Genomic DNA, 24,345 nt, shown 5'->3' on the forward strand with positions numbered 1-24,345 from the left:
TCTTATAGAGACAAAACATAGATTGTTGTGTCTTTCTGTCCTGTAACTGTGACTTTGTTCCCTCTTAATTTGAACTGTTGGCTTCATTTTGTGGTTTCATCTTTTAACCAAATTTTTACGTAATTAAAAACATTTTTTTTTCATTTTGACTTATTTCCTTGTAGCTTTGTCTTTTATCCCATAATTTTTGACTTGTTTCTTTATAACATTCAGTCTAGTTTCATACTGTCATGTATTATTTACTTTCTTTCCTCTAAATTCAACTTTCAGTCATCTGTCCTTCATTCTCACAGTGTTAAATAATCATTAAGGACTAATGTGTTTTAGCATCATCTCTGTCCGATGGATTCTTTAATTTCTGAATCCCCCATTCGGAAGCTTTCTTCTGCTCAGCTGAGTGTGATCTAAACTCCTGATTAATTGGCTAATGAAAGGTGAATGATGTGATGTGATTTTCTTAATGACTTTCTCTATTAGAGACGTTAGTGCTGATAAACAGGGACTGAAAGAGGGAGACGGGAAACCTGGACATTTAGAGCTGCTGCCCAACAGTTTATACCCTTAATGAGAATAATACATGGTTCCGTGTTTATCTAATAATATTGCAATAATATTGCACGGTGTCCGCAGCCACGCAGGTTTTATTTCAGGAAGCTTCTCAGCATCCTCTGCTCTGCACACTCTGCTGCTTTTTACCAGCCTCTGCCTGCAGCAGTAATGAGCCAGAAACCAAACAGAAAAGCAGAGTTTCAGCAATTTACATCTCCACAAAATCATGTTAATGGCTGAAGGAAATTTAACAAGCTAACAAAGTAAAAAAAACGCTGAAGTCACAGAGAGAAATTCAAACATCTTCAGAACAGTGTTACATCGTGACTTTCACTGTGAACGAAGCAGCAGGAAAACTGTGAGCCTGGATTACCATCTAGTGGAGGGACAGATATGCACAGACAGAAATCATGTTTCACTGCACAATGAAATTCTTACTTTGCCGTCCACAATAAATGTCAAACAGTAAAGTAAAATAAAAATAGAAAAAAAATAAGAGCAATTACTCCCACTACTCATAGATTCTGTTACATAGAGCTTCCACTCACAGCAGTCTGTAAAACTCAGGACACGGCTGCTGAAACAACTTCCATGGCTGCTGTTTGTTGAGCAGCTTGCTTCCTGAAATCACTTTGTGCTTGTGACTTTACATGGAACCAGTGTGTTTGGCCTGAGAACAACACAGAGTCTGACGTCCCAAAGCCTGGAGACTGACCAAGCTGTTGGTTTGGATCCTTTGTACAGGATTTTCTAACAGGAAGACCACCTGATGTTGATGTAGACGACCACGCCCCCAACTTTTCTCTCCTCCGATCCGCACACACTGTGATGAAGACATGACTCCGTGAAACACAGAAGTACAAAAGGACAACAATACAACACGCGGTGGCTCGTTAGTTTACATCTGGCTAAAGCTGGATGTGCAGCACTTAATGCTCTACATTTTCAACCTAATGTGCCACAGGTTCTGTTGGACACTGAGACAGGCACAGTCCCAAACCAGGCAGGACCCTGTAGCAGCTTTAGCTGTCAGCAGGAGACGGACAAAATGGGATCAGTGATAGGGACTGAGTTCATTCTACTTAAACTTCACCCAGTTCCCATTTGATTAAGGAGACTGAGTCTATGTGGGGACTTTGCTGTTGTAGATATGATGAACATATCTACAAAGCAAAGTCTGCTCAGCTGCAGCCCAAGTTACTCGGGCTCAAACTAAGTCAGTCTAATCCAACAGTCCTGCAGTAAATCCTCCTTCATGAAGGCGATAAAGTTCAGTTTGTGTTCACACTCAGAGGAGTTGATTCAGTTTTGGAGGCTGTTCGTGCTGCTGTTGAACTGTAGTGCAGACAGATGTGGTCATGTAGTCAGTCCTCACTGATGTACTTAATGTGGGGGACAACAAAATACCAAAGGACTGTTTCATTACATCAGATTCTAGTCTCGCTGCTGTAGCCATTTGTTCGGCTCTTGATTCGTCACCTTCCAGCTCTGCAGACGTAGGTACAGACACAGGTTAAAGGTGGAAGTGGGTCATTTCTCTTAAAGCACAGCACAATGTCAGCTGTATCCTAAATGAGCTGAATAGACTAAAGATTAAGAAATAATTGTGACTATGAAGTGATGTATAAAGTCTGCTAACATGAATGTGAATAAATAAAGTCAAACTGATACTGAATGACGCCTTTAACCAGACATTAAAAACTATACTAACATCAAAAACAAAGTCATATCAAACAAGTAATAAGAGTCTTTATATAGTGTTTGTAAAAATGATGCTCAATCAGTTCTTCACAGTTCAATTATGAATTTCTGCTAGATCTCAATAGGATTTTAATATTAGAATAGTTTACACATTTAAAGTCTACAGCTGTCTCTTTGACTCTTCTGTCCATTTGTCCTTTTGGGTTTCAGGGCTGCTTCACTTCCTGTGCACAAGTAAGTTTTACTTCAACCTGTGTTTATGTGGCATTAAGTGTGTTATGTGCTTTATGTAGCACTTAACATTTAATGATGTTTAAAAAATGTAGGATCATTTTATTCGTCACAATTCAACTGCACAACAAATCACATAAAGAGTGTTGATGTGGGAAGATGCATCAATATAAATTGTCTGCACACACTTATACACGCGGTTAAATACTATTTCCGTAAAATAAGACAATTTACGGAAACGATGTATCGTGAATCGCATTTCCATAAATTCAAGTTGAACTGTAGGAAGTAAGATGACTGAGTTTAGTTTAGTGATGAAACCAAACTGGAAAAAGTGTGGGACACTGAGACAGGCACAGTCCCAAACCAGGCAGGACCCTGTAGCAGCTTTAGCTGTCAGCAGGAGACGGACAAAATGGGATCAGTGATAGGGACTGAGTTCATTCTACTTAAACTTCACCCAGTTCCCATTTGATTAAGGAGACTGAGTCTATGTGGGGACTTTGCTGTTGTAGATATGATGAACATATCTACAAAGCAAAGTCTGCTCAGCTGCAGCCCAAGTTACTCGGGCTCAAACTAAGTCAGTCTAATCCAACAGTCCTGCAGTAAATCCTCCTTCATGAAGGCGATAAAGTTCAGTTTGTGTTCACACTCAGAGGAGTTGATTCAGTTTTGGAGGCTGTTCGTGCTGCTGTTGAACTGTAGTGCAGACAGATGTGGTCATGTAGTCAGTCCTCACTGATGTACTTAATGTGGGGGACAACAAAATACCAAAGGACTGTTTCATTACATCAGATTCTAGTCTCGCTGCTGTAGCCATTTGTTCGGCTCTTGATTCGTCACCTTCCAGCTCTGCAGACGTAGGTACAGACACAGGTTAAAGGTGGAAGTGGGTCATTTCTCTTAAAGCACAGCACAATGTCAGCTGTATCCTAAATGAGCTGAATAGACTAAAGATTAAGAAATAATTGTGACTATGAAGTGATGTATAAAGTCTGCTAACATGAATGTGAATAAATAAAGTCAAACTGATACTGAATGACGCCTTTAACCAGACATTAAAAACTATACTAACATCAAAAACAAAGTCATATCAAACAAGTAATAAGAGTCTTTATATAGTGTTTGTAAAAATGATGCTCAATCAGTTCTTCACAGTTCAATTATGAATTTCTGCTAGATCTCAATAGGATTTTAATATTAGAATAGTTTACACATTTAAAGTCTACAGCTGTCTCTTTGACTCTTCTGTCCATTTGTCCTTTTGGGTTTCAGGGCTGCTTCACTTCCTGTGCACAAGTAAGTTTTACTTCAACCTGTGTTTATGTGGCATTAAGTGTGTTATGTGCTTTATGTAGCACTTAACATTTAATGATGTTTAAAAAATGTAGGATCATTTTATTCGTCACAATTCAACTGCACAACAAATCACATAAAGAGTGTTGATGTGGGAAGATGCATCAATATAAATTGTCTGCACACACTTATACACGCGGTTAAATACTATTTCCGTAAAATAAGACAATTTACGGAAACGATGTATCGTGAATCGCATTTCCATAAATTCAAGTTGAACTGTAGGAAGTAAGATGACTGAGTTTAGTTTAGTGATGAAACCAAACTGGAAAAAGTGTGGGAGGGTTTGAAGGAGAGAAGAACAACATGTTGCTCTTCTAACTGTTTGACTTATTTTGCTGTTGAATTGCTATATGCAGATCGAACCACACTCCTTGACCTTGAATGGAGCTAGTCTGTAAAACAGTTTGATGATTGAATAAAATATTGAAATTTACATGATTGATGAATTCCAATTTAAATTTTGAACAAAATTAAATTGTTCTATTAAAAAAATAAAAATGGGAAAATAATTTACAGATTAACTGAACAAATAATCGACCAAAACATGACCGTTAGTTGCAGCCGTAGCTTGAGCTGTAATTCTAATCGGTTGGATTTTCCTTCCATGCTTGTGTGTTCACCATATGAGCAGCTGTAGATCTATAAATCCTGGATGAAGTTTCAGCATGAGCTGTGGTTGTGTCTGCAGTGTCTGACAGATGCAGAAGCTGAAATCTCAGGTATCGGAACACAACAGTTTAGAAAATGTAAAACTTCACAATTTTATTATAATGTTTTGTGCTTGTTGATTAATTGGACGCTTTTCAGTTTCCGTTGCTCATCATATGACACGACAGCAAAGATACGATCTGTTAGAAAAGAGTTCTTCATTTATTTATCTCTACAATTAGTTAAAAAAAAAGGTTTCTACAATTTGTGTTCATCACCAGAACTTATGGATCCAGTAACCTGTGATCACTTTAAGCGATCAGCTGCTGAGTCTGTCCTTCAGGTAGCTGGACGTGTTGGCGTCCTGCAGCATGGATTTGGTGACGTCGTGCAGGTTCTGCTGATAGGCCAGCCTGTAGCGGCTGTACATGTCATCACAGTGTGTCAGGAGGCGTTTCACGTTGGCAGTGACAGTGTTGGGAGCCACGTCCAGCCTGAAACAACACACACACACACACACACACACACAGGTGAGATGAGATCAAACATTCAGGTGAGTTTGAGGTAATTAACTTGTGTCACAGCCAATAATGGTGTTTCTTTTTTGTCTTACTTCTTAAAAATGTCCTCAAACAGGCCGGAGGTCAGTGGCCGGTTGCATTTGAACTCCTCCAGATAAATGAAGTCTCCTTTTAGGACGACCTTCTGGTACAAGACCTCTGCCCAGTCTGGGGTGTAGCCATACGCCTCTGACACCACAAACACCTGAGACACAAGAAACACTATCGGTTATTCACTGTGTGTGTGTGTGTGTGTGTGTCTGTGTCTCACGCTGTGGATCATGTCCATGCTGTGGCTGTTCACTCTCACTGTTCCAGGTTTAATTTCTATGTTGCATTCACACAGTGTGAGAACATGTCAGACTTAAATGAAGAAAATAAATCTTTACATCTGGGTTATAAATGAATTTTCTGTTGACTCAGTTGTTGTAACATGTCATTTCATATGAAGCATGAATTATTCAGTGATGACTTGGGGAGAAAGAGCAGATGAAACTGCTGGTTTATCAGCTCATAGTGGTTGTGAGAAAGCAGGCCGGGATCTCGTAAAGGAGGTGTAGTCTGTAACAGGCCTGTGGCTGCAGGAAATGAAGCGTCCAGCTCAGCGTAGGGTGTACGCACCTGGTAGCATCGCGGCAGCTCTGTGACAGTTCTCAGCAGCTCTGCAGGCTGCAGGTTGATGACGCGCAGATCTGATCCCTGGTTCAGGAAGTGCAGCTGAAGAGCAACCAACTTGGCCGTACGGACACAGCGACTCGCCTGACGCACACACGAGTCCTGGAAACACACACACACACACACAGTTACTCTCCTGTCAGGGAGATAAATGCATCAGAGCAGCATGTAAAAAATTTCGGGCACCTTGGAGAAACTCTCGGCCGCGTCCTTCAGCAGACCCAGCACTTTGACCAACGACATCTTCAGATCAGGAGTGACCACTGTGAAGACCAGAGTAACAGTGGGACATCAAACCACGCAAAATGCTTGTTGCTAAGCGGTGAGCGTTTCTCAGACTCACCCCAGGCCCGAGACTCAATCATCTTCAGCTGAGTCCTGGCAGCCATCTCGTGGTTTTCTCCGATCTCCCTCCTCATGCTGAAACACAGCGCCACCATGTTGTGCTTCTCGCTGTCTGCAGGGAGGCAGCGCTTTATGTAATCCAACAGAGCCGTCTTCAGGCTGGAGCTCTGCAGCAGGACATGTGTCACCTTAACATTCAGTGGTGTTAAAAGTGAAACAGTAGAGGCCACGTGTGTTTCAGAAGAATGAACTGGGAGCCTAAACAACACCACAGCTGCTTTTTCATCATGAACCTGAAACTTTGTGAACGATTTAAAGTTGGTACATCGAATGAATATAGTAAAATGACTCATGGTAGAGTCTTTATAACAGTACAGTCACAGTTTTGTCTTAGTTAGTTAAAATAATAAATGCTACAATTTCAATCAATGAATGATTGAAGTTTCTGTTTAGTTAAAACCCCAAAGCAAACTACAACAGAACAACTCAGTGAAAGTGTTTCACATCAAAGATCATCACAGAGGCTTTTAGTGTGGAAACGTGGCTCAATACTGCAGTAATACTTTTGTTCACACTGCAATATGTAAATGTCGCTTTAATTTCTCATTTACTTATGTAAAACTATTAATACCATAGTTTAGAATAATTTCTTATTCTGATAACAGGGCATGACCATGAGACGTGTGTGTGTGTGTGTGTGTGTGTGTGTGTGTGTGTGTGTGTGTGTTCTGAACCTGTCTTCTGTCCGAGTCCACCTTCTTTCTCAGCAGCATCTCAAAACGATGGTTCTGATGCAGCAGATCGAAGACATATGTCATCTCATCATATCTGCCAATACCTGTCAGCAGACGCACCTGTATGCGCACACACACACACACACACACACACACACTATTTAGTGACAAACCCACATGAAGCCACTTTGTCTGTCAAGCCAACATGTCCACAAACAGGTCTCACCAACAGGCTGTACTGCTCTCCTGGGGCCAGGTAGGTGTGACTGAGGTGACGAGCAGCTTGCAGCGCCCGGACGATCCCCTCCATGTTACAGGTGAGACTGAAACAGTCGTGGGCCACGATCAACAGCTCTACGACTACAGGACAGGAGGTAATTCTTATTTAACCTGACACAACAACAATTAGAACACACACTAATGTTATGTTCCTTCCATAGCTTCTCATTCACATCATAACGTGTAGGTTGTGCTGTTTCCTTTGTAACATGCTGATCATAAATACTGAACACTAATGTAACAGGTGTCAAACTAAATGCTAAAACAGTAGATCTGTGAGTGATGTAGGGAAAACATTATCTCACAAGGCTTTAATATCTCATCATTTCTCATTTGTAACTATGGCAGCTGAAGCCCGGCAGACACAGTTCAGTTGATGCATATTTTAACAATAATATTTTAAAGTGCTTCAGTCAAAGCAGATCAGCTGAGCAAAACTGTGGAATGTGTTTGCAGGGAAGAGACGACACAACGGACCTCAACGAAAAGAAGAACGATTTCTGTAATATGGGAAACAAATACTGCAAAAAGATATTTCCAGGAAATCAAATTTAACAGGTTTTCACTTCACTTACTTCTGTTTCAACAATATGTAAAATATTTCCCACAATTTCTGTGTTAATAAAGTGCAAGTGGGTGTGTGTGTGTGTGTGACGTACTGCAGTTGAGGTCTCTTAGTGGAACAGTGCTGAGGTTTTCCATCAGTTTGACTCCTACCAGGTTCGGGTCTTCACACAGTTTGATCAGCTGGACCAGCGAGTCTCGTCCCTCGGACTGCCTCAATACCTGCCTCTCTGCTGGGTTGTGCACACACACGCACACACACACACACACACACACTTAATGGAAGCAACAGTCCTCCAATCTGCAAAAACATGTCCCACACTAGTCCTAAGTCTACTCATCCTCAGGAGATAAAGTGACTTTTTGACAGATTTTCCTTTTGTGTTGAGCCAGCAAAGGACTAGAAGAATATTCCAGGATACTTAACAAGTGTCACCACAGTTAAATAGCTGTCTATGTCCTCGTCGGGGTCGGTATTCATGTACGGCAATGTTGTCAATTATGGCTCATTGAAACAGTCTGTGCAGTATTGTTTTTAAAAATTGTGCATCATTTTCTAATCTGCATTAAGATTAGTTTTTATTGTATAGCTTTAAGTTTGTATTGAATAAAACAATGCTGTGTTATTGGGATTGAATGTACCTTGTAATTTCATTCGTCTCTCCTCAAGGACTACAAATAAAACTTGTATGTCCTTTCGTGTGATTTTAGTTTAATTAGTTAGTGGAAGGGTCCAGGGAAAGAAATTACAAAGGTCTTTATTTCTCTGGCAGTGGTCTTTAAATCATGACTGAAGGACAGAAATGTTATGGAGAGAAAAAAGGGTTTTGAAGTAGAAAAGATTAGAAACCTTCTGATGTGAGTGTGTGTGATGTGAAATATCTTCCAAAATATCGACTCCTGACCTTTTTTACATTCAACCAAACCACCACAAGTGAAGAACAAGTTTCTGCTCTTTTGAAATTTTGCTGTGGAAGAGGTCATTTTTTAGAATTCAACCCAGCTCGGTTCTCACCAGGCTGCAGCTGCTGGGTGGAGGCCAGGTGAGCCTGGACCACCGCAGAGGAGACCAGCTCAGCCACGGTGTCTGCTGAGAGACCCTGAGCTTTGATGAAGGCCTGAGCCTTCTTGAAACGCTCCGGCTGGTCCGACAGCAGCAGCTTCTCCAGCACGGAGTGAGGTTCCTCCCTGGAGATCTCACTGTAGGAGCAGCGCAGCTCCTGGAAAGGACAGAGACACAGAGACAGGGTCGTGTCCAACGCTGCTGTAAATGTACAATTTTAAGGATTGAAGTCAATGTGAAAATATCCAGTAAAGACTTTGGAACAGTCTGAGGTTTTCAAATAACAGAAAGTCATGATGTTTTTAACAACCCACCTTCTCAAATATCTCAAGTGTGCTAATCATTTATTGCATTTATTTACATATCATTTATTTTATCTCTTACTTTCTTTTATTTTCTTGTAATTTGTATAATTCTGTTTTTATCAATATTTTTATATAAATGAAACTGTTTGTGTTATCATTTTTCATTAATTAAATAAATACATTTATATGTATTTATTTTTATCTGCATTAGTTTGAGTGTCCAATAGTCTTATATTATTATTATGTCTTATTGCCCTTGTTCCATGTGCCTTATTCTCAACTTATCTATAAAAAAGAAACAATAATGATTATAAATAATCATCTTGTTATATTATAATAATCTATTATCCATAAAGCAATCTGTTCAAAAGGTGCTATATAGATAAAGGTTTAATCGATTGATTAAATGATTTTATATTTTGCACACAGTACCTTAGAGAGCTGGTACAGGCCGAGCACTTGTTTGCAGTAGTTGTTGCCATGGCGACACTGATCCACTAGTCTCTGGAGCTGGACAGCGACTTCATCATCAGGAGGGGGGAGCATTACGAACGACGACAGACTGCTCAGAGACGGAGCTGGAGGAGGTGGAGAAACAGGAGGACATGGGAAAAAATGTGTGCATCAAATTTAAAGTCGTTTCCTGCTCTAAACCTGAAATTTCGGGTTGTTAGTGGTTGTTAGCGGTTGTTAGCGTTGTTCCTCTAGGCTCGATTTTTGGTCCCATTACTTCTTTAAGTCATGTAACTTCTCTCCTCTGTAAACATGCAACTGCGTTTTTTGTATTTGCTCCTTTATTACTGTACTAACAACACGTTATTCTGTTGTTTCACCGTCTTTATGGCACGTCAGTGTTTCTTGTCTGTATTTTTTAACCATCACTTCACTCTCAGAGGTGTCAGACCTCCTCACAAGGCAACAGCAGAATTAAGTCTCTACAAATGCTGATTAATGTGTGTTGTCCAAATAGCTGCATAAGTAATGAAACACATGTATAAACTGCAGGTGAGAAAAGAGCTTACAAGTGGTGATGCTGTTCCTCTGCAGAGCTTCTGATGCCTCCTCTTGTGGTTCAGGGTTTAGTTCCCCTGATGCCAAACCTTGGCAGCGCAGCACCACCCACATGTCGGCGTGATACAGGGAGAAATACCGACAGACGCGACTGGCTTCGTGCACACTCCCATCATCTAATAACTGACCGACCAGCGCAGCCAGGACACTCCTCTCCTCTGGGTTTAACTCTGAGATGACATTCAGATCCTCCTGCTCCCCAGGGGAACCAGGAAGCCCCTCCAGACTCAGGCACCTTTCTGTGTTCAGACCTGATATGTTAGAGAAGGAGAACTCCTTCATCAGCACTTCATACGTGTTCATTTCAGGTGTGACAGCGGGTGGAGGTAGGTTGAAAACACTCTCCTTCTCCATGGCAACGGTTAGGATGTGACGTTGTACCCGGCTGATCCACATCTTCTTTTCCAGGCTTTCCAGTTGGCTCAGGGGAGTTGGGCTGAGCAGGGACACCCAGTGTGCGGTGAGTCCGAGCAGCAGGCAACGCTCCTGGACGTCCAGCAGGTCTGTCTGAACCTCTCCAGCCACAGAGGAGTCTGCAGGCTCAGTTTCAGCCTGTGACAGAAAGAACTGGGAGGCGGATTCTGGATCAGTGCCCTCAGTCTTCAGCTGTTCGTGACATTTTCTCCAGAAACTGACTCGGGTCTCTAACCTTCTCCACTGTTGCTTGGCCTTCTGGGAGTTTACTTCCTGAAGTACCTGCATGCAAAACAAAAGGCTGTCACCATTAAGGCTTAAATGTAAATTCTCAATGTGCAGTTTGTAGTGGAGCAGACCTGGCTGAGCAGCAGTCGGTGGACAGGCAGACCTGCCAGCACACAGACCTCTCTGGCCTGGCTGTAGAGCCCCCTGACCTGCAGACTGTCCACTGCAGCCTGAAACTCCTCCTGCTGGACGGACGGAGAGTTGGACTGCAGCAGCCTAGGAGACAGGCTGACCTCTGACCCCTGCAGGATCTTACTGAGCTGGCTCAGCTTCTTAAAGTCTGGACCTACACACACACAGAGCAGATACAACCTGTGATGGCACCATTTATTAATCCCCGTTATCCCCTGAGCTGCGTCTGACAGGTTTGTGAGAATTTTTAGACGTGAAACACTCTCAAATCTTACCGTTGGATTTGAGGAGCTTGTCGACGTCGGCCAGCAGATGCAGCAGCCGGTGGAGGTCGTACTGAGAGGAGCAGCGCTGCAGGATAGTGAGGAGCAGCACAGAGGCCTGGCTCTCCACCCACTGCAGAGGGAGTTCACTGGAAGGAGCTGGGCTGCTGTTTCTCAGCTGTAACAGTGAAAATGATGTCGGGACACAGGGCTCAACATTTTCATCATTCAAAAAAGAGGCAAAAAAGAGGCACCAGTGAATCTGCTGCTCTGCAGCAAACTCACTGATGTCAGTGCATGACATCCATGTTAGATTAATTAAAGAGAATGTGAGTGTGAAAAGCTGTTTGTCTGTCTGTGTATGTCTCTTTCTGGCCCTGAGACAGACTGGATGTGTGTGTGTGTAGTGTGTGTTTTCTCCTCGGCCCAAGTGAACAAACCCATTCATATAAGGCAGAGACTTTCCAAAGAGTTTGATATTCATCAGTGGTTTGACGTTTGCTGCAACAGAATGCAACACCATCCTGCAATGCAGTGAAATATGTGCAAATACACATTTCTGATGGAATTATTTCAATTGGCAACTTTCCAGAGTTATAAAATCCTGTCTGATGCAAGTGTAAATTGCTCTGCATCCCTTAACTACTCATAGATATGTACAGCTAGTGGTGGGTGGTGTAGCACAGCGTGAACTTTTCATATTCCGCTGTAATAACTCAGTAGCAGTTTATAACCAACTTACCCACAACTACTCAGTTTAACAGGACAACTCAAACCAAAGATTGCTACTCTGGATAAAAAATAAACCAAACAGAAAACAGAGATGCACCTTAGGAACTAATGGATCCACTAAGAATGGTCAGTGGATTCGAGTGCAACAGTAAAACAGCGAAGCCAAACAGCTTCAAATATCTCAGGGCACCGACTGTGACAAAGTAAGAGCAACGTAAGGAACCGGGAACATTACAATTCATGCATCCAAGGACACGGTCCTGCTTCAGACAGTTGAGAAAGATGACTGTCTTAACAGCCCCTTCACATTCAAATTTGAAAAGTTATGAAAAAGTTACATAGAGACTTGTGACCATCATTCATTTCTATGTTAGCAAAACTTGGCTTAACTGACAGCTGGTGTCACATGGTGCAGTAGAACATTTGAGCTACTCAAAGGCCCCGACATTCACAAAAATAACACGCTTTGTTACCAGAAAACATACCTCAGCCCTTTGCTGTTTGAAGAACCCAGAAACATGCCCACTGTAAATGTAAATGTTCACCAGAGCGGATCACCAACAGTATCTGACGCAGGTTTAAAGCCACTGCTCACTGCTGTCTGACACTTACAGTGATGAGGGTCCTCTGGAAGTCCAGCAGCTTTACTTTGGCCTCAGAGAAGTTCCTGTAGTCACAACACAACTCAAACATCCTCAACACCAGCACCAGAGGACAGTCCTGAGAGAGACACAAAGACATCTTCAATACTAGATGGTCATTACAATGTTTACTTTAACTAAGAATAATCTGAAATTCAGTGTCCAAATTCAGGCCAATTCAGTCCTTGAAGGTTGAAGAGAAAAAAATGAAAAATATTTTGGATTCAGATCTACTACTCCGATCATAATTCAGTCAACAGAGACAAACTCTCCACCATCACAGCTCTCATGTTTTTACCCTCTGAAAGAGCTCAAAGCCTCGCAGGAGGGGCCTGACGTGGCCCCTCCCCAGCAGCATCTTCCAGATGATGGACAGGTCGTGCAGGGTCCACTCGTGGTGCTGGGGGGCTTCGACCAGGTGAGCGGTGGCCTCCTCGGCGGTGACGCGGTCGACGGATGTCAGAACCCACACACACAGGCAGGGCAGCAGCTCCACCCCCTGTCAATCAAACACAGTTTAACATGAAACATATAAATAATCTCTACATTAAAACATACTCAAGTAAAAGTACATAGTTTCTAAAGTGCTGTACTTAAAACTTTGAGGTACTTCTGCCTTACTTGAATATGCATATCGTTACCAGCTGCAACATTCTTGAAAAACATTTTGATGGATAACATTTTGACTAGAAGCAGGGTGTTTGTACACTGTGATACTTGGGTATAACAATAATGTGAGTACTTCTACACCAATGGTGCGTAAATAAGAAACCTTCACTCTTTGTGGTAATTTCCACGGCAAACTAGCACTTCAGATTCTAAAGACCAGATACTTAGATCAGAGTGAATGCAGTAAAGACAACACAGACAGGCACACTGACACACTGAGGTGTATTTTACCTGTTGACAGGCGGCCAGTACGGCTAACGTTGGGCAGCGCTGCACCAGCGCCTCCTGCAGGAGGTACCTGCAGGGGGACACCTCTTCCTGGCTCTGCAGGAGGGCATGGAACAGCTCACTGGGCTGCTCCTGCCTCCCAGGGGCCTCCTCTTTGCTCAGCGTGTGTGTGTGCACGTCAGGGCCACAGCTCCCCCTCTGAGTGTACACCTGCAGGTCCTGAAACGCTAGGCTCAAGTGGGCCTGCAGGGCCGGGCCAAACTGAGCTGCCAGGGATCTCACCTGGAGGACGAGCCATATATGGTCAGAGGAAGCAGCTGACACAACACAGCAAAAACACTATGAAGTGTAATGATTCCATGTAATTCAGAACAAGATCTGAATTACATGGAATCAAGCTCTGTACTTAAGTTTTGGTGGGAAGACACCTGGGAAGAGTGTGTTTACCTGCTGGGGTGGGAAGTTGTGCAGCTGGACAAACAACAGGAAGTGGATGAGCTGTCCATCATCGGCGCAGTGGGCGGGGTAAACAGAACTGAGCTTCAGACTGTGGAGCTGACAGAACTGAACAGGTAATGCCCACTCCTGAGCCGCCTCGTATGACGATCTGACACACACACACACACACACACACACACACACACACACACACACACACACACACACACACACACAGTTGGGGAATAATGTATGTGAAATATACATTTACAGACTATTTGATGGAAATTGATTAGAGCACAACACTTGATGGAGTCAGTACTGTGGAGATGAAGTTTACCTGCTGACGCCTTTTTGCTCCAGACTGCTCGTCACTGCAGCCTCCAGGTAGCCGATCAGCTCCTCTGCTGCTTCAGGCTCTGCATCTGCCAGCTTGACACCTTTAGACACTGAAACAACACAGCAGCATGAACAGACTTTGAGGAGACAAGCCTCTGGACACAGGCCGGAAAAAGCCCACCCTGCCCCCTAACCCTAACCCACCGCTGTCAGGGGGACGGATTAACTTTTGTTTCATCTCTGATTGTTATGTGTTATGTGGTGTTTTTACTGAACTGTGACAGACGGACAGAATATGAACAGCTTCTTCTTACCAAGGCACTGACCTAGGGCCCTGACTTCTCAGGCCTCTAGATCAGTGCCAGCAGAGAGTGTGTTGTGTTTACCCAGAGTGTGTAGATGCTGCGTTGGAGTGTTGTGTGTGTTGTGTTGGTTCCAGTGCTGCAGTATGATGTTCAAGGCTTTGATGTCGACTCTCAGTTTGAGGCTGTTGACTCCCAGCAGCTGGCAGAAACAAACGGCGGCCGACGCCACGGACGGCACGTTAAAACACTGCAGGGCCAACCTATACGCCTGCTGACTGGCCTGCTGAAGCCTGGTTAGACACACACACACACACACACACACACACACACACACACACACACACTAAAATTAATGATGCTCTGTCTTCTTTCCTGCTCCGTCAGTAAGCTAACCAGCCTTAGTCTGTACTCGTACTCACAGTATGTTGACGTCACTGCAGCCACTTAGCTGCTGCACGAGGAAGGTGGCGTAGGCAAAAGACGGCCGGCCATGATGGAGGTAGTACAGGAAGTCCAGGTTCTCTACCAGAGCAAACCTGTTGACCAGGTGAGGACTGGAAAAGTGAGGCAGCTCTGACATTTCTGTGAGAAACACAAACACTACACTTAGGTACTACTACTACTACTACTACTACTACTACTACTACTACTACTACTACTACAGTAAAATGCTCTATTCGGCAGCTGCTACTACAACTAGTTCTAGTATTACTGCAATACACTGCTTTACTCAGCTGCTATTGCTGCTACTTAAACAGAACTAGTTGGCAAAAAGCAACTGATCCCTGGAATTAGAGCAGAATGTAGAGTCAGAACTCAGATAAAAGAAGATTTAGCATCAGACTGGTTTTGTTTGGTCTGCAGCAGCCTGCTGGCTGGTGTTTGGATCTCACCGGTGGAGTTGAGTGTGTTTGCCGCTTGCCAGCCAAACAGCCGGGATGGGTCCAAAGGATGAAGTGACTGGAAAACATATCAACTCAGTACAATTATTTCATATGTTTCACATTTACCTGTAGTTTCCTCATCGGCTGCTGAAGGGTTAATGAGAACAGATGTGAGAGTACCTGCAGCAGGTGGTAGACAGAGATGTCGGAGGATGAGCCGGTTCCTCGAGAACCGGCAGAAAATAGGGCGGCCTTCAGTTTGGGGTGGGGGGCAAGCGCCATCTTAAGGAGCTGAGGGTCGACTGTTCTCTCTGAACGGCCTGACCTTTCACTCTGAACCATCACCTGCACACAGGAAGCACACAGAACACTGTGTCACACTAAAACAAGCACAACAAAACAAATACAGACTGGGAAACGGGTCATTACGTCGTCATTTGTGCAGATTTCTCCGCATTTCTCCGCAAGTGCTTGTAAATAAAATCAAACAGGTCTGCAAACTTTTATAAGCACTGAGACCAGATTTGTGCATGGATTTAAAAAAAAAAAAAAAAATCTGCTCAGTTTTTTTTTATCCCGATTGTTCACTCTGACTAAACAACATCAACATATGATTAACATACAGTAACTTTTACACATGAAGCCACTCGACAAGTCTCTTTCTGGTATATTCATTTGTGACCTGTCTGTACACTGCTACACCTGAGACCAGGTAAATATGCAGCATGTAAACACAACTAGTGGGTCTTGGTCATTTCCTTCTTTAATTTTATTACTTTGCGTACTTTTTAAAAGTACGCATCTTAACCACGATTTTATTTTACAAATTCTGTAAAAATTCGTGTGCAATAAATTCTGCTGTGTTATCTTCATACTTGGTTTATGTCTTATTGCTGACCTTGATTTAACCACCACTGCTCCACATTCTGAAAGCATCTTTACTTTCAAATCAAAGCCTCAAGAATGAAATATAACTAAAATTGGTACAGTACTGTAAAACTTGTTTTCCAGGAGACCGGGTGGGATCAGAGGTTATGTTCACCTGGTCAATTCCTCCGGGGGCAAACATGATGGCAGCCAACGCCAGCAGACTGTGTCCCTCCAACAGCAGACTGCTGAGAGATGCCTGGCTGCCTGGTAAGAGCACTTGAGCACTGGTGAGACTGGCCTGGAAGATCAGACCTGGGTCTGGAGCAGCAGACGGACACAAACAGAAAAAACTGAACACAGAAAATCTGCATATCTGGGAAGTAAGAACCAGACAACTGTTTGGTATTTTTGTCTCACAAAAGACAGAAGTCATGTTCATTATCTAATGCGCTGTACTTTGTATAAAGAAAACACAGACGGTACCTGACAGATCTCTGGTGATCTCCTGGATCTTCACCAGCATGTCAAACCAGGGCTGGCTCTCAGACAGGCTCTGATTGGTCAGGAGGGGACAGTTCCTGGGTGTCAGTCTATGAAGAAGAGACAAAGGGCAAGTGAGCACCTGAAAACTATTAACAGAACTGGAGTTCTGTTAATACAAGTACATGGCATCTTGTCAACACACACCTGTAGTGCTCCAGGTAGGTGTAGAGCAGGTACTGTAGGTTGTGATCCAGGCAGAAGGTGATGAAGAGACTATGTATGTCGAGGCCAAGCGGGGAGCGGTACTGAGGAATGGGAGGGGACGACGCCATCACCCCTTCACCTTGCGCCAGCCTCCACAACAGCTGCTCCAAATCTGCCAGCTCCTCTGGGATGAACACGCCCCTCCTACAGGAAAAAACCCGAGGCCCAAAGAAGCCATTAAAAACTTTTCTCTCACCTGCACTAACCCTAACCACATAGCGGTGATGTACCTGGCCAGCAGGTCCAGGATGTCCTCCTTCATGTAGCTGCTGCAGACTGTGTTGTCATTAACTAGCTCTGGGGACAACTCCAACCACTGGGAGGTGTCTGTGGTCTGTCCGTTCTGAATCCAGCTGACCACCCGGCTCTGGTCATGCAGGGCAGTCAGGTAACGCCATAAATCAGCTGCGTCACAGGACGTCAACTCTAACCGACCAAAAACAAGAAAAGCAGGACAACTGTGTGTGAGACCCAAATTTAGGGACCAGGTTTTGTTGTGCTGTTTGACAGTTGTCTGGTGATGCAGCTTTCTACCTGTGTGCTGGAGTCTTGACAGGAGGATGGTGTTCTGGCAGCTCTGGTCCCAGTTCCGCACCCAGTCCAATCTGAGGTTCCCCCAGAGCTCCTTCTGCTCCTCAGTCTTCAGCTGTCTTGACAGCTCCTGTAGGACCTCCTGACCACCTCCTGCCCCCCTACAAACCATCTGAGCCACCCTGGACAGAAGGTGAAAAACAGGACAGAAAACTGTTTTCTAGGTCAGGACAGACACTTAATTTCTAACCCTGCAATCCATCTAAAAGATAAGATGAAGAAGAGTTAAAGAAATAAGGGGAAATAAGCAAACGATGTGATACAGAGTGGATGAGCCGTCAGAGTATTTATAACATCACATGGTTTTTACCTCGGAGATGTTGTATTGGCTGAGCAGCGGGATGCAGGCAGTGATCCCAGCCTCTCCATCTCTCGTATGAAGGCCACACTCTTCATCTCATCCTCTGGAAAACAACTGCGCCTCGAGAGTTCCTCCACCTGCCCGAGCGACCAATTAAATGGCAACACAGACTCGTCAAGCAAATGCAGGGGAATTCTTATCAACAACCTGCTGGTCTTGAGTTTAAGACTCAAAACACGGTATTAGCACAACACGCACATACACACACAGATCTTCATCAGGAAAATTCGACTAATGGACAGTGTGTTGACATCTTTGTGCAACAAGTTCTTGGAATCATGCAGTGAAGAAAATATGTCGATCTGAGCTAAATTTACTTTGTGGTAAAGTATAATATAATATTCCTGCATATAAAATCACAGACTCACCACAAACTCCCTCAGGTCCTTGTTGTTGGTATAACGGCAAATACTGTGGAGCTGCTGCTTCACATTGAAACCCTGAAAACACACAAACAAAAGTGGCAAAACATATTTAGCTGCCGCCGTTTGTTTGCTGAATGACAAATTAGCAGCTCTTGTTTAAAGTGGACCCATGTTTTACAGACGAACATATCTGAGAGACTTTGACACTAAAGACAACTTCAAAGCTTATTAATTCTCAGCCAAATTCTCATTTTGTGTGATTTCTAGGCTGATTTTTTTAGGAAGCGTAGCACCGACCTGCAGCACATTATCACACTTAAGTTTCTATGTTTTCTAACAGAAAAAGACAGATATTGTCTGCACACCAAGTAAATGCTTCCAAAAAAGACAATTTATTTAATGAGGTCTGAAGCATCTGACAGTGTGTTGGGATGTCCATACACTGCTATGACAAAGCTTTTAAACATGCACTGTTCATGTAACATGAAGGGGAAAATAAGTGTGTGTCTCACTCAGTGAGACGTTCTGACCATGTTAGTGAGGAGTGTGTTGGCGGTCTGCAGGTCCCGGCGCTGCAGGCAGGAGAAGACCTGCCGCAGACCCTCCATCCTGAGAGCAGACAGGTGCTGCTCTGGACAGCTCCGTCTCCGCAGGATGGCCTGAGCTCTGGGAATCTGATTGGTCAGGATGGACTGAAGGACCACTTCCTGCAGATGGACACATACACAATTAAACACGATGGGAACTTTGAGAAAAATCCACATTTTCCTGATTTGACATAAAGACAGACCTCTGTCTGCAGCTGCTCCCACTCGTCCCCCTGTGTCTCCTGAGCAACAGGAGCAGAGTTGGTGCTGGAGGTGTCGCCCCCTGCAGGCCAGGGAAACTTCTTCATGTAGCTCCTCAGCTCAATGACATACTGGTCCAGAACTTCCACACAGCTCCGAACACTGGGGTCTTCATCTGCAGACACAATCTACCAGCTTCAACTCTCAGAGTCAACAGAACTTGTGTGAACTTGTGTGTTGGCCTATGATGATACTGTGTGCGTGTGTGTGTGGCCTTACGGTGTGTGTTGGACAGCACAGAGCGGATCTGCGTGTTTACAAAGTTGATTGTGATGTTAAGCAGCTGTTCTGAGAACTGTCGGCTCTGAGCGTCACTGCTTGAGTCTCTGACAGCAGAGCACAGCAGGTCCAATGCGGGACAGAGGTCCTGGACACCTAGAGACACACACACACACACACACACACAAACACACCATGTATAGCTTTACAGCATGTAAGAAGCCACAATGATTGAAGCGATTATTTGTAGATTTGGTTTCTGAGATGCAGTTTGTCTGTAGCTGTTTGTAGATTGTTGGGATTTTTCTAAACTTCACATACTGTCTGTCAGGCTCAGTGTGGAGGCTGCAGGCTGATTGGCAGCACTGAATGCTGTCAAGGGGTTTAGGAGGTTTTCTTTGCTCTTCAGGTAGAAATCAACGGTGTCCAGCTGACGGTTCTTTAGACCAGCCTGCAAAAACAAAATACTGTTTCAGGCTCATTTATTTGTACCTGTAGACAGATTAGACAGATGTCAAGAAGGAAAGACTTCTAACAATAGATGCGCTCATTTAATTTCGACCTAACAAAAATAAAAACATTCTATATAATGATTAATAAAAAATATATATCTCAAGGCAATTTTCTCTATTCTCCCAGATCTGTGACCCAGGTGGTAACTGATATTGTCTGCGGGACAACAGGACATCCTTAATTTCCTGCCTGGATGTCAGTGAAGGTGAGATCTTCCTCTTACCTTTAGGGCATGGATGGGGATGGAGCAGCGCCCCCAGTTGTTCAGGTGACAGACTGCATCTACTGTTGCTGCGCTGCCAAACAACATCAGTCTACTGAGCAGGTCCTGCTGGGAAACTGAGAACAAGACCTGAAACACACCGGTTTCTGGAGACAGACAAAAAGATTCAGTTCAGTGTGAAGTTCACAGAAATATCGAGACATCCTTGGGGTGTCAGTTTAAAAATATAATCTCAATCTGCCGCAATTTTTTTTATTATAATTTTATGTGGTGTGAGAAGAATGAGCGAAACCTTTTGTTTGTGTATCAGACAGACAATTACATTTTCTTACATACAAGATCAACCATATTAGTCAGACTTTAGTTTAGCCAATTTTTTTTCAGAACATTCCACTCAAAACTTGACTGTCATGTTACAGTGCTGCGACAGCCAATTGAGCATTCTGATGATCCATCACCCATCAAGATAAAAGCAAACCGTTCAGATGGAAGAGAAAGTAAAATTCATTAGATTGACTCCCTGATCCCATGCAGCCAAACATGTGCACACACAATAAGGGAGTTCAACCAGTTTTCAGATAGATTCACTTTCAGTTTCACCTGTAAAGGTGAGAACTCTGTTAGTGAATCGTCCACTGAGTCTGACTTACTCTTTAGCAGCAGTCTGTGCTGTCTCTCTCCACAGCGCTGAACCAGAGCTGCTTCTCCCTCCACCTGGTGGTAGCTCACACTCCCAGACTCCAAATCCCATAATGCCACTGTGGTCTGTCTGTTGCTTGGGGAGACAAAGGTCAGTAGGGCAGAGAATTCAGAGACAGTGAGTAGAGATGGAGATGACGACTCAGGGACAGAGAACGCGACCGTCACACCACCGTGAGGCACTTTGCTATTGCTCAAGGATGGAGCCCTGTGGGACTTCAGATGGGGAAGGGAGGAGAACCAGGATGTTCCAGCAGGCTGGGAGGAGACAGAGGGAGTTGGAGCCTGTTGGGCTCTGATGTACATGGAGGTCAGACGAGCTTCCCAGGAGCTACAGGTAAAATCAGAGATCAGAGGTCAGGATTAAAGGGTAAAGGTGATGATAAAGGTGAACTGTGAAAATGAAAACAACCAGATAAAACTAAAAATCCTCTTGCCTATTTAACCACGTCTTCCCATCAGCCCCAGCTGTTTCAGTATTACTTCTTAGCAAATCTCATTTTGCTAACACGTACCAGGAGATGGAACGTCTAACTACATTTACACAAGTACGGTACTTAAGGACAAGTTTGAGGTATTTGTACTTTACCTGAATATTTCCATTTTTGTTCTTTTGTTCCGCTAGAGTTCAGAGTAAAATACTGTCCTTATAACTCTACTACTATTTGACTGCTATACTTACTTTAAAAATGAAAATTTCAGTATATTACAACATGGTTTTATTGTAAAGTGCATCTTTTATATTTATGTCAACAGTATGGTATTTCTTTTATTTCTTGAAAAGCCGAGATAGACCGAGCCATGCTGGAGAGGGATTGTATTATTCTCAGTTAAAAAAACCTTAACATAGCTGGAGTAGTGTCACTGTGGGTCTATAGAAGCATTGTCCATGTGGGGAGAAACACTTTACCGATCAGTACTGAAGGCTGATCTGAGGACGGCCGCGCTACAGCTGGAGCTCGCCAGGCTGTCTTGGTCACTGGGGTGCTGTGGGTGGAGAGGCGGTCGAGTGGGAGGGACAGCACACAGCAGGTGGTCTGGAAATGTCCTGGAGGACAGAAATATAACTCTAAAATGAGTTTTGTTTTATCTAAGGGTACAGGCTAAAATGTCTGTCTGGTACTGCTCATAACAGTTTAATAGTTTCGAACTGATGTGAGATGGTAAATCATCCTTCACTTCACACGTAAGACATTAATTGGAAGAGCAGACACAGCAGCAGTGGGACGTGTGTCCACTGAGCTTTTCATTGCCATGGGACTGCCTACAGCATTTGATAATAAAAGTGAGAAATGCTTAAGGATGCAAAATATTTGAAGAAGCTGTTGGAATTCCTGTTTATTTCATATATTGAAAATGTTTCCGTTACTGTAGAACGACCCTGAGTTTACCCACAAATGGGGACACTGACTGAATTATTACTATTTTCTTCCTCATAATGTTTTTTAGACGAGAAGAAACAACAAGTAAAGTCTTCCCTGTTAAGATGCATTTTGTCTCATCTTGTTTTTGTCTTGTTTCATCTAATTTTGTATAGAATAATGTCTCGTCTTGTTGGGCAGGGATTTTTAATTCAGGAGTTGGTGCTGTAAGCTACATTAATTTTGTCACATGTGAAGGATGAAAATTGATGATAACGTCCTCAGTCCCACAAACTGAGGATTATACTGCACATTTTCTTGCTTCCGTACCTAAAGTAATGGTTGAGGTTGATGGCGACGGCTGTTTGACACCGAGTGACGGCTACAACTGTACTGAGATCAGCTGACACCTGCAGAAGGCAGAAGGCAGACGAGGAAGAGACGAAGTGCTCCTTTGCCTGGTCGGAGCTCAGGTAGGGAAGGGGGTTGATGGTTGCAAGCAGACTGCCATCAGTGATGTTAAACAGAGCTGGGAAAGGGTTAAAGAAAATATTTGTTTCTTTTATTTTAGTTCTTAGCTACGTTTAGTGGAGTTTAAATATCTCATCAGATAGGTTTGTCCACTTTGTTGTTATTATAAATGGCATTATTATAATTGTAGTAATATGTCTGCAGCCAAGTTGAGTGGAGGATACAGATGAGTCCAGTGGAGCTGAGGATGAACAGAGTGTCCTTGCAGACACAGTGATGGACAGCAGTGTGTCTGTCATTCTCAGTCAGTTGGATGCTGCAGCAGGAGAACGTCTGCAGCTCCTCCTCCATTTTCTGCCACTGCAGCTGGAGCAGCTGATCATTGTTCAGCAGCAAGCAGCAGCGGCCAGCAGCAAACGACAACAGATGCAGCGACTGCAGCTCACTCAGACCTGAAAAAACAAAACAAAAGAACAAGCAAAATTGAATTAAACCTCTCTCATTGTCCTCTGACTCTGGCTGGTCCGTAGTCCAAGTCTGTCGTTATGAATTATTTCTGCTACTCACTGCGGTCCTGCTTTCTGACAGTCTGCAGCAGCCGGTCTACAGGACAGTCAGAGACATGGAGCAGAGAGATAGAGGCTGATCGTTCTGCTTCCACATCCAGAAGCTTCAGGTCCCACTGAGATCCCACAGTCAGCAGTCGGAAGCTGTTGACACCTCGACTGGGGACGATCACCTCCTCCCAGCAAAAGCTACAATTACAAAAATACTTTGATCTCTTTCTTTGGTCTATTGGTGCAATGATTTATTGATTACAACCGGAAATACGTTTATTGTCAAGTAGGTTTTCATAGGGAAATTGGACAACAAATTTTAAAATACAGAAATAGGTAGATTTGTGCTGAAAACCTTCTTATTGAGGCGCAAATGGAACAATTCTGCATTTGTACATCCATGTTATCAACAGCACTGAGTTCAAGTTCAAAATACTTTGTTTTTTGACCATTTGTTAGCATATACTGGACTTTAAAGTGGACAGTATAAAGAGGAAGGGTGGAGGACTCACTCCCTGTAGCAGCCGTCCACTTTAGCCGGTGGAACCTCTCTGTCCGCCGGGTCCCACACTACCAGCTGCCCCTGGACATCCAGGCATCCGAGCAGGGAGCCTCCAGGAGCGAGATCCGCTTTCTTAATTTCATCTACGGCTCCACAGTGTTGGTTCTCGGGGATCACAGCCACCTCGATGGAGTTATTCTCCCACCGCTGATTCGCCTCCAACATCTTCACACAGTAAACAGACACTTATTAATCAGACAGAGCGTTCAGGTTTTACCTACAGAGACATTTTGTGAGAAATATATAAATAAACGCATCTATGCGCCGGGAAAGGCGACAGTTTAGGAAATGTTTCGTTTTTCCTCCTGTCATGTAAACAGCAGCAGGAATCACGTGCTCGTGTCTCCTGTCAGCTGACCGAATCTGAACGATAGAAAACGCTCAAAGTCAACTTAATCAAATGACGATGTTGGTTTACAAATGTAAGCATTCAATCAAATAAGAAAAATAGAACACTTAACTAAACGTTAAATTATCTGTATAGATCTTGTATAGATCTTAGGAAAACAAGTTGTGAAATGTACTGAAAGCTGCTTTG

The 24,345-nt window shown here is 43.6% G+C and overlaps 1 protein-coding gene across 5 annotated transcripts; it reads right to left on the reverse strand.

Moving 5' to 3' along the window:
- Positions 1 to 623: 623 nt before the first annotated feature.
- Positions 624 to 24,161, reverse strand: spg11 (SPG11 vesicle trafficking associated, spatacsin). 5 transcript variants are annotated; one of them, XM_067492893.1, is made up of 41 exons: positions 23,758 to 24,161; positions 23,256 to 23,443; positions 22,913 to 23,140; positions 22,548 to 22,746; positions 21,767 to 21,904; positions 20,808 to 21,187; positions 20,158 to 20,303; positions 19,743 to 19,872; positions 19,422 to 19,577; positions 19,145 to 19,317; positions 18,885 to 19,061; positions 18,358 to 18,429; positions 17,939 to 18,066; positions 17,572 to 17,750; positions 17,268 to 17,463; positions 16,978 to 17,181; positions 16,774 to 16,880; positions 16,463 to 16,608; positions 15,601 to 15,765; positions 15,430 to 15,496; positions 14,956 to 15,118; positions 14,618 to 14,826; positions 14,233 to 14,341; positions 13,902 to 14,061; positions 13,458 to 13,736; positions 12,856 to 13,056; positions 12,529 to 12,636; positions 11,197 to 11,362; positions 10,861 to 11,075; positions 10,039 to 10,783; positions 9,449 to 9,594; positions 8,664 to 8,868; positions 7,744 to 7,881; positions 7,032 to 7,165; positions 6,806 to 6,925; positions 6,070 to 6,259; positions 5,913 to 5,989; positions 5,673 to 5,828; positions 5,105 to 5,256; positions 4,792 to 4,985; positions 624 to 1,372 (listed from the first exon to the last, which is right to left on the reverse strand). In XM_067492893.1, exons 1-40 carry the CDS (start codon positions 23,970 to 23,972, stop codon positions 4,811 to 4,813), a joined length of 7,242 nt encoding a protein of 2,413 aa, XP_067348994.1. In that variant the 5' UTR covers positions 23,973 to 24,161; the 3' UTR covers positions 624 to 1,372; positions 4,792 to 4,810. The 5 variants fall into 5 exon arrangements, with proteins under 5 accessions (XP_067348994.1, XP_067348993.1, XP_067348995.1 ...); XM_067492892.1 differs by having other exon boundaries at positions 4,770 to 4,985; XM_067492894.1 differs by lacking the exon at positions 624 to 1,372 and having other exon boundaries at positions 4,695 to 4,985; positions 7,744 to 7,878.
- Between the last annotated feature and the right edge of the window lie 184 nt (positions 24,162 to 24,345).

Source organism: Channa argus, chromosome 23, assembly GCF_033026475.1.
Source record: "Channa argus isolate prfri chromosome 23, Channa argus male v1.0, whole genome shotgun sequence".
NCBI lineage: Eukaryota > Metazoa > Chordata > Actinopteri > Anabantiformes > Channidae > Channa > Channa argus.